Consider the following 12,337-nt stretch of genomic DNA (forward strand, 5'->3'; position numbering starts at 1 on the left):
TTATTAAGTAGTTGAAATCACTCACAATAATGCAATTACGTGCCTGACAATCTCTAAAATCTGTATGATGTGTGCAATGTTTTAAATTTAAATTAAAAACATGTGATAAAACGACTGTATGATACTACGTAATAACTACTCAATATTGCTACCCACTTAAGTTCGCTTCCAAATTAGCGTCAATCTGATCAACCTTTGGATTTACGTCGGACTGCAATATTTCCTACCATTATCTAAACCATACCTTGTATTGGTTACGCTCCATAAGCACGCGGGCCATCTCGACGCGCGTGAACCGCCTTCGCTGCGCCATCGGCACGTCTGCTTCGTCCTCATTCTCACCACCGCCGACATTATTCGCCATAGTCTCCTATAAAGCGCAGTCATCATTATTAATCGACTTATACAAGTAAAGATGCCTTAGGAAGTTTTTTCTGTAGCTGAATGTACGTCAAATACAAATTCTTAAAATGCACGTAACGCCAAAGCAATTATAAGTTACCATTGCCCGAGGAATACTCCAGCCTATTAGAGACCATAAATTAATTCGAAATTTCAAAAATCGTTATCAAAACGTATATTTCATAAGTACGCAAAATACACTTCCCATCCATTGACCTGTAGTTCAAAGTTGCCAACGTGAAAATAGAAAGACGCTATTGCCGCCATATTTTGCATTATGGCACGGCGGTTATGATTGACACGATGATCACAGTAAAGGTACAATCTAAAGTACACAAGGTACTGCAGCTTCCCATTTGATAAACTTAACATTACACTCTATTTCATGTATCCACAATTAATGAGAAAAAGCCATCTCATTTCTTTGTTTAATGCCGGAAACCAATCGGCACTTATCATGCAAAAAATTGAGGAACATGTTTATTTTATATGTTACGAGTTTTATACCTTGAGATGACGCAGTTCCTCCTCGAGTTGGGTAACTCTCTCCCGCAATTTCTCCCTAGCGGCGCTAAGATTGGACACCTCTTCACGGAGAATCTCTTGCTCTCCGGTCAATTCATCTACTTTCACTATCAGATCATCCTTGACCACGTTCAAAGCGTTCCTGATGATAAGAAATTAGTTAATCAAACTGATAATTGAACGTGCTTCATAATGTATTTGTTCAGAAAAAGAATTGCAGAACTTTATTCTATATCAATTACTTCATCAAAAGTTCTGTTGATATCTTTAGGATAAACTAAATTCATTTTTATTCCAATGTAGGGACGAAGTTATTAGTGAGCAGTAACCAATACTTACTTCGTAGCTAACAACTCGTTATTTTCTAAGATAAGATTCTCAACTTCTTTCCCCATGCCTATAACAAAGGACACATATAAATGGGACTCTTATGTGGTTTCGGGATATAATAAATAACAATAAAAAATAGCCGCTTAGTGGCTACTTTCAAACCATTTTAATCATTTCCATATATCAAGCTATTTTTTATAACGTGTTCTGCTAGTCATTTCTTTTGTATTTTTTTATAATCTACCCTAGTTAATAAAACTTAATTTCGTTTTTTTAAGCCACACAGAAATATACAAAAGCTAGTTGGTTATAACTGCTTACTTTGTTTGTTTCAAATGATGTAAACAGTAAAGTAATACTAAAAAGCGGATTCAAAACATCGCCTTCGCCATTTAGTCTTAAAACTTGTTAACATTAATAATAATTGTCATGCTTTATATAACGCAGCTCAATAATATACGGACAATCCTACAATCGCATCGATCACGAATGTTTTCTAACTATAAATATAGTATTAGTAATGACAGATTTCTATTTATTATACATTGCTATGGGCGGCAACATACATAAGCGTTAAAGCAATTGCTAGCAGCATTAGATTTAAGGAAAAAATGTACATAGTCTGTTGCTTGGTTTCGTTCAAAATAAGGTAAAGTCCACCTGTGTGAAATACTCATAATAAACAAAACAGATCATTGTCAAAATATTTTTAATCAAATAAAAAAGACTACTTACCGAAATAGTTATCGTTAACTGCAACGCGTAGATGCAACATTTGTTAGATCGCATGAAAACAAAACATTGCAATTAAATTTCAAGGATTATGTTAGTCCACAGACAGTACATGCGAACATAGTAATAAAAATCCGAATAGAACATCTGCACCAAGCTTAGAAGGAAAAAGAGAAATAGCGATATAAATTTAATACTAGTTTTAATAAAATATTCACAATTTTGTTTATTCTTTCAAAAAACTTACATTCATCATAAAAAATCACCGATGAGTCATCATGACTTTCCCCACGATATAAAGAAACGCAATCACTAGTTGTTGATTTTAATAAATGACATACACACAAGTATGTTATTCAATGGGAAAAGACATTCAATAATACAATCAATTCAATTCATTCAGTTCGTCTAGACCCCAGATTATAATATAATAACTAGGTAAAAATGATTAATTAACAAGACAAGCTTCATGCCATATTAGAACACAAAAGTGCAATAAATCGTAATTTACCTGACGACGCATATTCGCCCGGATGCACCCAGCTTCCTGTAATTAAAACCTTCATTATTAAACTACATTTTAACCGGTCACCAAGTCAGTATTCCAAGATGCTTCAATGTAGGTGACAAAGACAGAAAACGGCGATTAATATGTATAATAGAACATAATATTTAATATATATATATATTCAAAATTGTTGTATTTCAAAGAACGTGAAAATAAAATTGTGTGAGTTTTTTTAAGTCTCATATAGACTTGGTAATCTTTTATTGCTAGCACGTTGTTTCCAAATACAGGGAAAAATAGATTATAAACAAGAATAGTATACTATAAAAAGTATACTTGCCTGTAATATCGGCCCCTTCATCGCCTTCTACCATACTGGCGTCGGTGTCGTGGAAGGACAGCTCCTGATATAGCGTGTTTCCGGAACGCTTTTCGCTCTTAGTCTGCGACTTGCCGGAGTTAAGCGGTGCCACCGGAGATGTAGCCTGGACCATATCAAACAACGATATATATACATAAAAATACACTTTCTCGCGGATATTTATAAATAAATTAAAGCAGTCTATTAAACAATTTTCCTGTGTTGAGAAGAAATTTTTTTTATGAACCTGGTGGGAGCGAAACGCCTGTTTATAACAGTTGCAATGCCACTCAGAGCTTTAAAATACAAAGACCGGGGGGGCATTTATATTACAAAATTGAAGACTACGTGTTAGATAAAGATGTATGGAAAGACGACATGGCTCCAGAATCCACACAAATTTGATTCAAAGTGTACTCCATAGCATTTAAGTTTATTTGAAAAGAGCAATCCCTAGAGTTTCTTGCTCGTTCTTCTCAGGGAGTTTAGCGTAGTGAACGAGCAGTAGCTTAAATGTGACGTTTTCAAGTGTAAATTTATTTTACCTATGGAATAAACTTAGACTATGGAAACTAAAGGACATGTTACGTTGACATACATATATAAATCAGACGTTATATGTATATGATGCATTTCGACGTCGAAAACATAAACATATTATTGTCTTTGTTTAACTATTACGTGCCGTCTTAAGCCAAAAGAGATAGCATTACATTGGTCTGTGTCAAACACGGGAATCGAAAATTCGTAACGTCATTTTAAATGCCAACCGTGGCCATTTCAAGTACATGAGGTACATGATACCGTTGTCAAAGGGAAGTACATCAAATGTCAAAACAAATGTTTTTCCAAATGTATTATTGAATTATTCACATGTATTATAATTAAATTGGACAAAAATATTGACAGTGAGAATAATTAGGTATTAATAAAAATGCGACGCTGCAGCATTAAAGGATGCGGCTTTAGAAAAACTGCAAATCAATCGAATGTTACATTGCACAGGCATGTGTTATTTTTTTTGTCTATAAATCACACAATAGCCCGAATATTTTATGTAATTAGACTTATTTAAGTAGTTTATTTATAAATCTTGCCAAATTTTGCTTTTGTTACTTTAGATTGCCTGTTTGTTTGTATATTTTGATGATTGTTGTTAACGATTATTTTGAGATAGTGTTGATCTTGTAAGCATACATATTATCGATATTCTGTTATTAAAACAATTCACTATGAGGTTTTTATTGTTTTATTATTATTATTTCAAGTTTTCCTACAAATGAAAAAAGGAAGAAAGAATGGTTGGAAATCATAGGACTGCCGAATATAAACGTTGGATCAAAGACCATCTTCATTTGTTCGCTTCATTTTGAAGAGTCAAATTTTAACAGAACTTTAAATGTAACTAGATTACATGACAATGCTATTCCATCATTAGGTTTATTGGTAAATAATTTTATGTTCAATTTAGATTAAACAAGACTCATTTACTAGCTATTCTCAGTTCCTGAAAACAAAATTATCCACTCGTTTCTGATTTTTCCCAATGACAACTCTAACTATTAAAAATGACTATTTTTTTAAAGCCTGCAATACAATGACAACATACCAACGTATAGACAGCCTATTTGCCTTGCCTTGCCTTGTTCGGTGTCACTCGCCTAGCTGACCGAGTGAAGGCGAGCGCCAACGTGTATAGAGTTCATTCGGATTATCACAAACCATAGGCGCTCGACCAATAGCGTTCACACGTTAGTCCGTCCGCATATGAAATGCATACTGGTTTTATAACTCTATTCAAAAAAAAATCAAAACAAAGAAGTATATATTATATATCAACAAAATGTCATGTTGTTCTGTTTCTGGAATAATCAGCATCCACCACGTTCGTTTTTGTCATTTCTTTTTTGCAACTTTATTGCGGGGATTTTATCGTGGGGAAAAGCTAGTACATAATAATTGTTGATTTCCGATAATTGATTTTTACAACTACTTCCATTATTTCTGTGTTAAAATTGCTTGATAGATTCATTTGCTTAAGAAATCCCGGGAATTAACGGGAATACTAGAATCCGCAGAAACCTGAATAGACTTGTACTTGACGGTTAGTTAAAAGACGTTATGTAAATATGTACTAAAATGTAGGTTAAAGGCGTACCTCTTAAAGTAATTTTTATATTTTATTTAGTAAGTACAATTAATACTACGTAATGTTAAATACAAGTAAAGTAGGTATAATTAAGCAAGAATGCGCATGTCGCCAACAAACTGCACAGCAGTTTGGTGACTTTTACTAAATAAGTTACCAGTTGTAATGTTGAAAATAAATTTTTATTTGAAGTTTAAAAATGTGTGTTGACATTTATAATAATATACCACTCGAGATCAAATTATCAGACTTGTGTTTGTTTAGGCATACTTTGGTTACAGTAAACTAAAGAAACAAAAATTCAAGCCATACATTTGCATGTCGATAATGACTTATCGATAGATTATGGTACAACACTAAAGAAATCCGCCATTTGTAACTTTCAAATTTTGGTAATATGCACGTTGATTCTGTACTTAGGGCAGCTCCTTTCTTTTATTTTTTTCCATCCTCTAAGGGAATAAATAATCTTTGACTTTGACTTTGGCACTGACACGACGCCCGTCACTTTGCGACGTATGTTGACATATGTACCTGGAATTTCACCAGCATCCCTACTCTTTAAAACTGGAATGCAGTAATGCTCACATTACTGCTTGGCGGCAGAAATAAGTAAGATGGCAGTACGTCTCTGGACGAACTTTTTGACATGGAGCTCTACTGCTACTAGTATTCGGTAACTATACACTATTCGAATTATTCGGTCTATTTTTTGCTATTACTATAATTTTTTTTCAATACTGAATACCTAAAAACAGGAGAAGAAATAAGAAAAAACCTAAGGAAAAAACCCAGTAAATTATCATGTAAATTTTATGAACGGAGAGGCTGCTTCTGCGTACTTGGATGACAAAAATCCGTAGTAGTAACCCGTTTAGCTCATGGAGGTAGTCTCGATCTCTGATGTTTCAAATAAAAAAAAAATATTGTAAATGTTATTTACAAAGAGCAACCCCTAGAGTTTCTTGCTCATTCTTCTCAGGGGAATCTGCCTTACGAATGAGCGGTAGAGATTAACCATTGTGACGATTTCAAGTGTAATAATGCTTACCTTTTTTTATTTATTTTGAATTTGAATTTGAATTTTGCTGTGCGGTGGACCCTTTGCCTACTCAAATAAACAGGAAAATTTTCAAAAAAGAAAAAATTACAACATCATGTACTTTGATGTAGCTATAATTTCGTTCTGATAGAGGTACTACATTTTTAATAAAAAATGTACATAGGTACTAATTGATACTAAATTTGTCAGGATTCGTTTAGATATACCCGCCATTCTGACTCTCACAAATAAATACTCCACGGCCACACCACAGACTTTGAAAGTTTAGGATATTAAATAAACCAACGGTTTAACAAGAGAAATAAATATATCAATGGGAAGTAGAGTAATGATACTTATTTTGAAATATATCTACACATACTTAAAATTAACAATCGCCAGGTAGACTCGCTGCAGAGCATACTCCCCAGCCGGACCGCAAGCTACATCTAATAACTTCTAAACTAATGTCATTATTATGATCACACTTGCTATTGTGAAAAGTAAGCTTTTAGATATTTTTTTTTGGGAATATTGCTTTCTTGAACTTGTGGCGCGACGGTAGAGTACCGCTTTGCGGACGGACCACCCAAATGGTTAAATATTTCGTAATATATCGAGGTACATACTATTTCAATTATTCATTATTTGTTCCTCGGAAAAATTAAGGAATGCATAATGCATCTCTGTTTCTCTGCATGAAAGGAGGAGGTTCTCAATTCGAATGTATGCTTTTTTTTGTGTGTACATTACGCGATAAGTATGTGAATCGATTTTGATGATCCTTTTTTTCTTGGAAAGAGGGTTAGGTCAGAGAGAGTAACTCAGAAGTGGTTCCATTTCAATTTGAAAAAATATTCCACCTCTAAATGTGGAAAAATAGGGGATGAATGACTTTTGAGGTCGGTTATTTTAGTACTCTGTAGTGCTTTATATTGTTTATTTATAGAAAATTATGAATCATAACTGAAGTTAATTTGGTATATTTTGTGTCAATTTTCGTACGTACTTTAATCAGGCCGAATAATTTGGCCAAATATTCGTCTATTCTGGCCTATATACTATTCGTTGCAACACTAGTAGTTAGCCATTAAGCTGCTTTTGTGAGTAAGGAATAAACATTATTATTGTTATTAATAATATACAGAGTGGAAATTTAGATAAGTCTGCAAAGCCAACTATCTTAATCGTTATAGCTACAAGAAAATTATCTCAGAAGACTGTTATAAACAGTCAATTTAACATGTATTTCAATTGACATTACAGAGTTTGAAAAAAAAGGCAAAATTTACAAAACTATTAACTATTAACTTATTTCATGACCTTCAATCATGTTTAAAAAAGTGCTTTTTACCTCGCTGACTATACCAGTTTCAAAATTTGTGAATGCTACCATAGTCGAAAAACCTTCAAAATTATTCTTATATGACTGTTTTCCTATAACAGTTAAAGCCTTGCTGAACCACACCAAATTTCCGACCCGTAAAGCGGTACATGGATATATTATGTGTCTTATTATTTTTTTTTTTTCCTATAAGACGGCCATTAATAGGCTTGTGTCAGTTTTTAAGAATAATTTAAATATTATGGCGATCATCGCCAGTGTCGCGGTATGGATGCAAAAAAGATAAGGAATAAAAAAAATAAAAAAAAAAGATTTGACAGCCATTGGACTTTGCAATTAACATTCTAACTTTTTATTGAAATCAAGCCTTATTATTATTTCCTTTATGGCGGCCACTAGATAAATAAAACGATAATTTTGACACAAACCAATTCGAATATTGAACAAAAATGACAGCCATATGTCATTGTGTCACCATGAAAATAAATGTGTTTTAAAAGCATTTATTTAAGAATAATCAATCTCATAAAGTTGAAGTTGAGAATAAAATGAAATGTTACCTTCATAGTTGCATTTTGCTGGTAATTTTCATTTTGTTAATAGTAATGCGCAAACAAGTTGTAAGCTTAAAGTGCTACCAGTGCTCTACGCTCAAGCATGCCGGATGTTTTTCGTACGCTCTGAATAAGGAATATCTTAAAGATTGTCCGAATACCAGTAGAGGAAGTAAATTGAAGCCAATATGCCGAGCAATATCTCAAATGCAGTATTTCACACCAGATCAAGACTTGGTAGTGCTGCGGGAGTGCGCGTATATGTACAAGGAGCCACTCAAGTGCGAGAAGTCCAAATTTAGCATGATTCACGCCTCGGAGTCATGCGAATGTGATCAAGAGGGCTGCAACTCAGCTTTCAGACATCCAATGAGTTGGAAGCTGCCGTTATTACTGACCGTGTGTGTTTTGGTGATCAAGTAGTCATTAGTCGTGTAAATGATACATTGAGCATACTACAATGTTACAACGACCCTTTCGTCTACCTCAGTGTTCGCGATTGTACAATTATGTGAAGGTGTAATTAGTTGCTAGTGTTAATTTGTTTTCGATTCAATGTAAATATATATCTATGTGTTTGCTTCAATGTAAATATATACCTATGTTGATTAATTAATTAAATTACTTTAACTAACCAAAGTTTGTGTGGGCAAGAAATGAAATTCAAAGAATGATTAAATACGAATAAGTATGCGAGTCAAAACCTCCACTTTATTGTCATTATATAAATACATGGTCATTGATTGTGATTGAGGAACTACATACCAATATAATAATATAAAACAAAACTTATTTTTTGCGTCATACAAATATTTGTTGAGATGTGGGGATATACTACAAACTGTCTTCTCACCCGTAGGTTTATTAGAGCGTGCATTTTTGAGTGGAAGCTCTTAATAAGACTTGTAAATACCAAATAAATAGAGCTATTAAAGTTTACAAGAAGAAAACTCAAATGTATGAGTGTCACATATAATATTGAACAAAAGTACATCAGTTGAGAGATTTCAACATTAAAGATTTTCAAAAAAAAGTACTTCTTTTCAGTAGCCCGGAACTCTATGCTCGACAAGGTTGACACCTTTCTCTACTTGCAGTCAATGCTTTACCTTACCAAAGTTTTACCTTTAAAAAGTCGATCTTCTGATCAGTATTGTTACATGTAACCAGGTTCGAATCTACGATATGTATTACTGGGTCCTTTAATTTCATTCCTCACGTACACATACAACAGGCAACTCCCGAGACTGAGAGGTAGTAATAAATGTCTATTTATTAACGTATATTTATTATTCCTCACCTGACTTTGTTGCGTAATAGGGTCTGTCTGGTGAGCACGCTCGACCGTTCTTACTGCAGCGAGCTCGGAGCCAATAGGCGGCGAAGGCGGTGACGACGACAAACTCACGGGGCTACCTGGCATACTCTCGCTCTGCTCTACTACGTGCACAGAACTTTCCAGAGAAGCGAACCCGAACGATATCGGACCTGCATAAATAAAAAAAACATTTGTGCAGTAGTTCTTCCTCTTTATGGAAAAATTAATTAAAAATTAATTTGAACGAACAATGACGAGTGCAAATTGGTGTCCTAATCTGCTCTCGTCATTGTTAGTTCAAATTAAGGCTGAAAAGGAAATATTTAATTGTGACTAATCAGTAACTGATATACAAATGGAACAAAATGTAATTTTTACTTCAATTTCACACAGAGTCCCTAAATTGTCGAGTTTTAAAAGTTTTCAATCAATGCAGTTGGATTGGAGCAAGTTTTTGTACATTGTCTCAATCCGACAGATTTCCTTCCGACATTTTTCTACCATAATCGAAGAATTAAGTAGTGTCCGACAAATAAATCAAATTTAACAAATTCCATCAGACTACATTTATTATAAGTAATGTGGTGTGGAATTTTTGACCACATATGACCTTTTGACCGTCTTGATGACAAAACATCAGTTTAAACCATTAAACAGTAACTTAAACAGAACATCTTAATCAATCCCACTTAAAGGTTATAAATCCCTAAATTATAATAATAATAACGCACACACTCAACCCCGCACTAGGGAAACCCTGTGTCGCGGGTGCCATGGACACATACATAGACAACCACAAATTACACTAAAACTCATGAGAAATAAATATAGGCCATACAAATATTTCTCCCGGCCCAGGAATCGAACCTGGGACTTCTGCGTGGCAGTCCGGCAAGGTAACCGTTCGGCTACGGAGGCAGTTGAATTATCCTCTATCAAGGCTACATGAATTGCTTTTACTCAAAACTTGTTCCGTTGATCCAGGCAGCGTAACCTCAATGAGTTGTTGACTGTTAAGCTATTCAATTCGTAGCATAAAGTACCCTAACTACATTTTGCATAAGGCTGTAAATAAACATCAAGGCTATCTGCTATATCGGTCGACCATGCGTATTGAATCCCGCTATCGTCACACACGCAACGTGTTGACGTCGCATATTTTAACGTTGCATCTCGTCTTGTCGCTGAAGTACCGAGGCCTTAACATGTTTACATAACATGGATACCATCTTTTCTGTTCAATGTACACAACATTTTTATTGTATGACTATTGTGTAAATAGTATTATTGCAATATAGCAAATTTCTCCAACAGCGCGGTTAAGTATTACTGGCGATGTACTAGCAGCGCCGTAGCCACGCCATTTAATCGCTAATTTGAATGAGCTCTAAAAGTGCTAGAAACAGTTTACGAAACTTGAGGTCAAATTTCAAGTTGAAGAAACAACGAATCAGGGTATTGCACTTACCGCTGGATCTTCCGACAGGGTTGAGCCCTAATCGTCCTCGAACCTCGCTACGATCGCTTGCGGTGCTCATCAACAACTTCGTACGCTCCATATAGTCCATGTGAGTCTTGAAAAGCTCCGTATAGCGATCGTGGAGTTTCGCATATTCCTAAACATATTTTATTTCATCAACTTTATACATTACCTACTTAAAGTAGAAATTTTAATTTAATGTAAATTACGTAGGAAGGCAAGGAAGTTGTAGAAACAACTTTATACATGCCTTCCTAATTAATAATAAAAATATTAATATGAAACCGTAGACTAATATGGATTTCACGGTAGCATACAGTCGATGAGTAAATTTCTACAGTTACAGATACTGAATAATCTGCGTCGGTCTTTATCGAAATTGCTTCCACACGAAATGTAAAGGATGTATAAAAATCTAATAATGTTAATGACTTCTTAGGGTTTCTAGTCAAATTAATTTCTGTATAAAATGTCAGTTCCGGTAAACGCAGGTTAATACGAAAATGATTTGATAAATAAGATTAACATTTTTATCCATCTATTCAAATACATATTTGTACATTTTCAAAAATCAATAGATTAACTGACAAGGATTAGCCAGTAACCATAACATAATGCCTCATTTATAAAAACTCTGTTCAGAATATTATTCAGAATATATTGTTCAAAATATTTTTTTTCACAGCAGTCTGTAAAATTAAGTGTTAAACAAGAAAAAAAATAAGTCCACGAGTGTTCAATATAACATTACAACATGCTCGATATAACATTACAAACCTTCTTTAATTCATTTTCCCGCTCCTCCAGCCTGCTAGCGTGGTCAAGTGAGTTCTTGTGTTTTAGTTCTAACATCCTGACAATGCTGTCCAAAGCTTCCAGGCGACCAGTCAGGTCTTTCCGCTCGCCCTCGTAATGATCTTCTGCTTCCAAAAGCTAAAGAAAAATTTTTAATTACTTTTTACTACAAACGGGTTTTAAGAAATATAACGGCCACAATACATGAGTTGCAAACTGTCATAATTCAATGATATTTTAAGTTTTTGTTCTGATCCTCCTCATTTATTAAGCATGTAACCTGGACCAGGACCAGGCATAAATAGAGAAAATTACTAAGTTTAAACATGAAATTAAGTTCCTAAGCAAATTGACAAGACAATGACAGAAAGTTGCTCCATGAATAAGACCCATGACCATGCTGAGACCTATGCATATTGCAATAATTGTTTGTTTCTAAAATTAAATTTGCAGCGACAAATAAGATGTAGAGACTAATTATTGAACTTTTCCACTTATTGAACTAAGGCAATGAGGTCATTAATTAAAAAAAAATATGATAATTAACACATTATTTATATGATGTTCTAAAAATTACCATAACTACTTGTGACAGAAAATTTTAATTGTAAATTTTAGTACTGAGTTACATTTATATCCTTACATACATATCCTTATTATTTAATTACTTTGAGATCACATAATGCAAATGGCCTAATACACCAATAACAAATTATATTTTAGTGCATCTCTAGCATAAAAGAACGGATAGAACATTAATATTCATAAATTACACAATAAGTTGTGCAACAAGTAA

General features: G+C 33.9%; 1 protein-coding gene across 2 annotated transcripts in view; it reads right to left on the minus strand.

Annotated features, from left to right (window-relative positions):
* Positions 1 to 12,337, minus strand: part of LOC113227031 (JNK-interacting protein 3-like) — a 33,413-nt gene that overhangs the window by 19,165 nt on the left and 1,911 nt on the right. The window contains exons 2-10 of one of the 2 annotated variants that reach the window (XM_026459897.1): positions 11,524 to 11,679; positions 10,735 to 10,882; positions 9,249 to 9,436; positions 2,838 to 2,982; positions 2,501 to 2,536; positions 1,993 to 2,010; positions 1,267 to 1,324; positions 910 to 1,069; positions 245 to 370 (exon numbers count right to left, since the gene is read on the minus strand). In XM_026459897.1, coding sequence (XP_026315682.1) covers positions 245 to 370; positions 910 to 1,069; positions 1,267 to 1,324; positions 1,993 to 2,010; positions 2,501 to 2,536; positions 2,838 to 2,982; positions 9,249 to 9,436; positions 10,735 to 10,882; positions 11,524 to 11,679 — 1,035 coding nt within the window. The remainder of the gene's footprint in view (positions 1 to 244; positions 371 to 909; positions 1,070 to 1,266; positions 1,325 to 1,992; positions 2,011 to 2,500; positions 2,537 to 2,837; positions 2,983 to 9,248; positions 9,437 to 10,734; positions 10,883 to 11,523; positions 11,680 to 12,337) is intronic. The other variant, XM_026459904.1, reaches the window with a different exon arrangement.

This window comes from Hyposmocoma kahamanoa, unplaced genomic scaffold (assembly GCF_003589595.1).
Source record: "Hyposmocoma kahamanoa isolate Upper Pololo Valley unplaced genomic scaffold, ASM358959v1 100021, whole genome shotgun sequence".
Classification (NCBI taxonomy): domain Eukaryota; kingdom Metazoa; phylum Arthropoda; class Insecta; order Lepidoptera; family Cosmopterigidae; genus Hyposmocoma; species Hyposmocoma kahamanoa.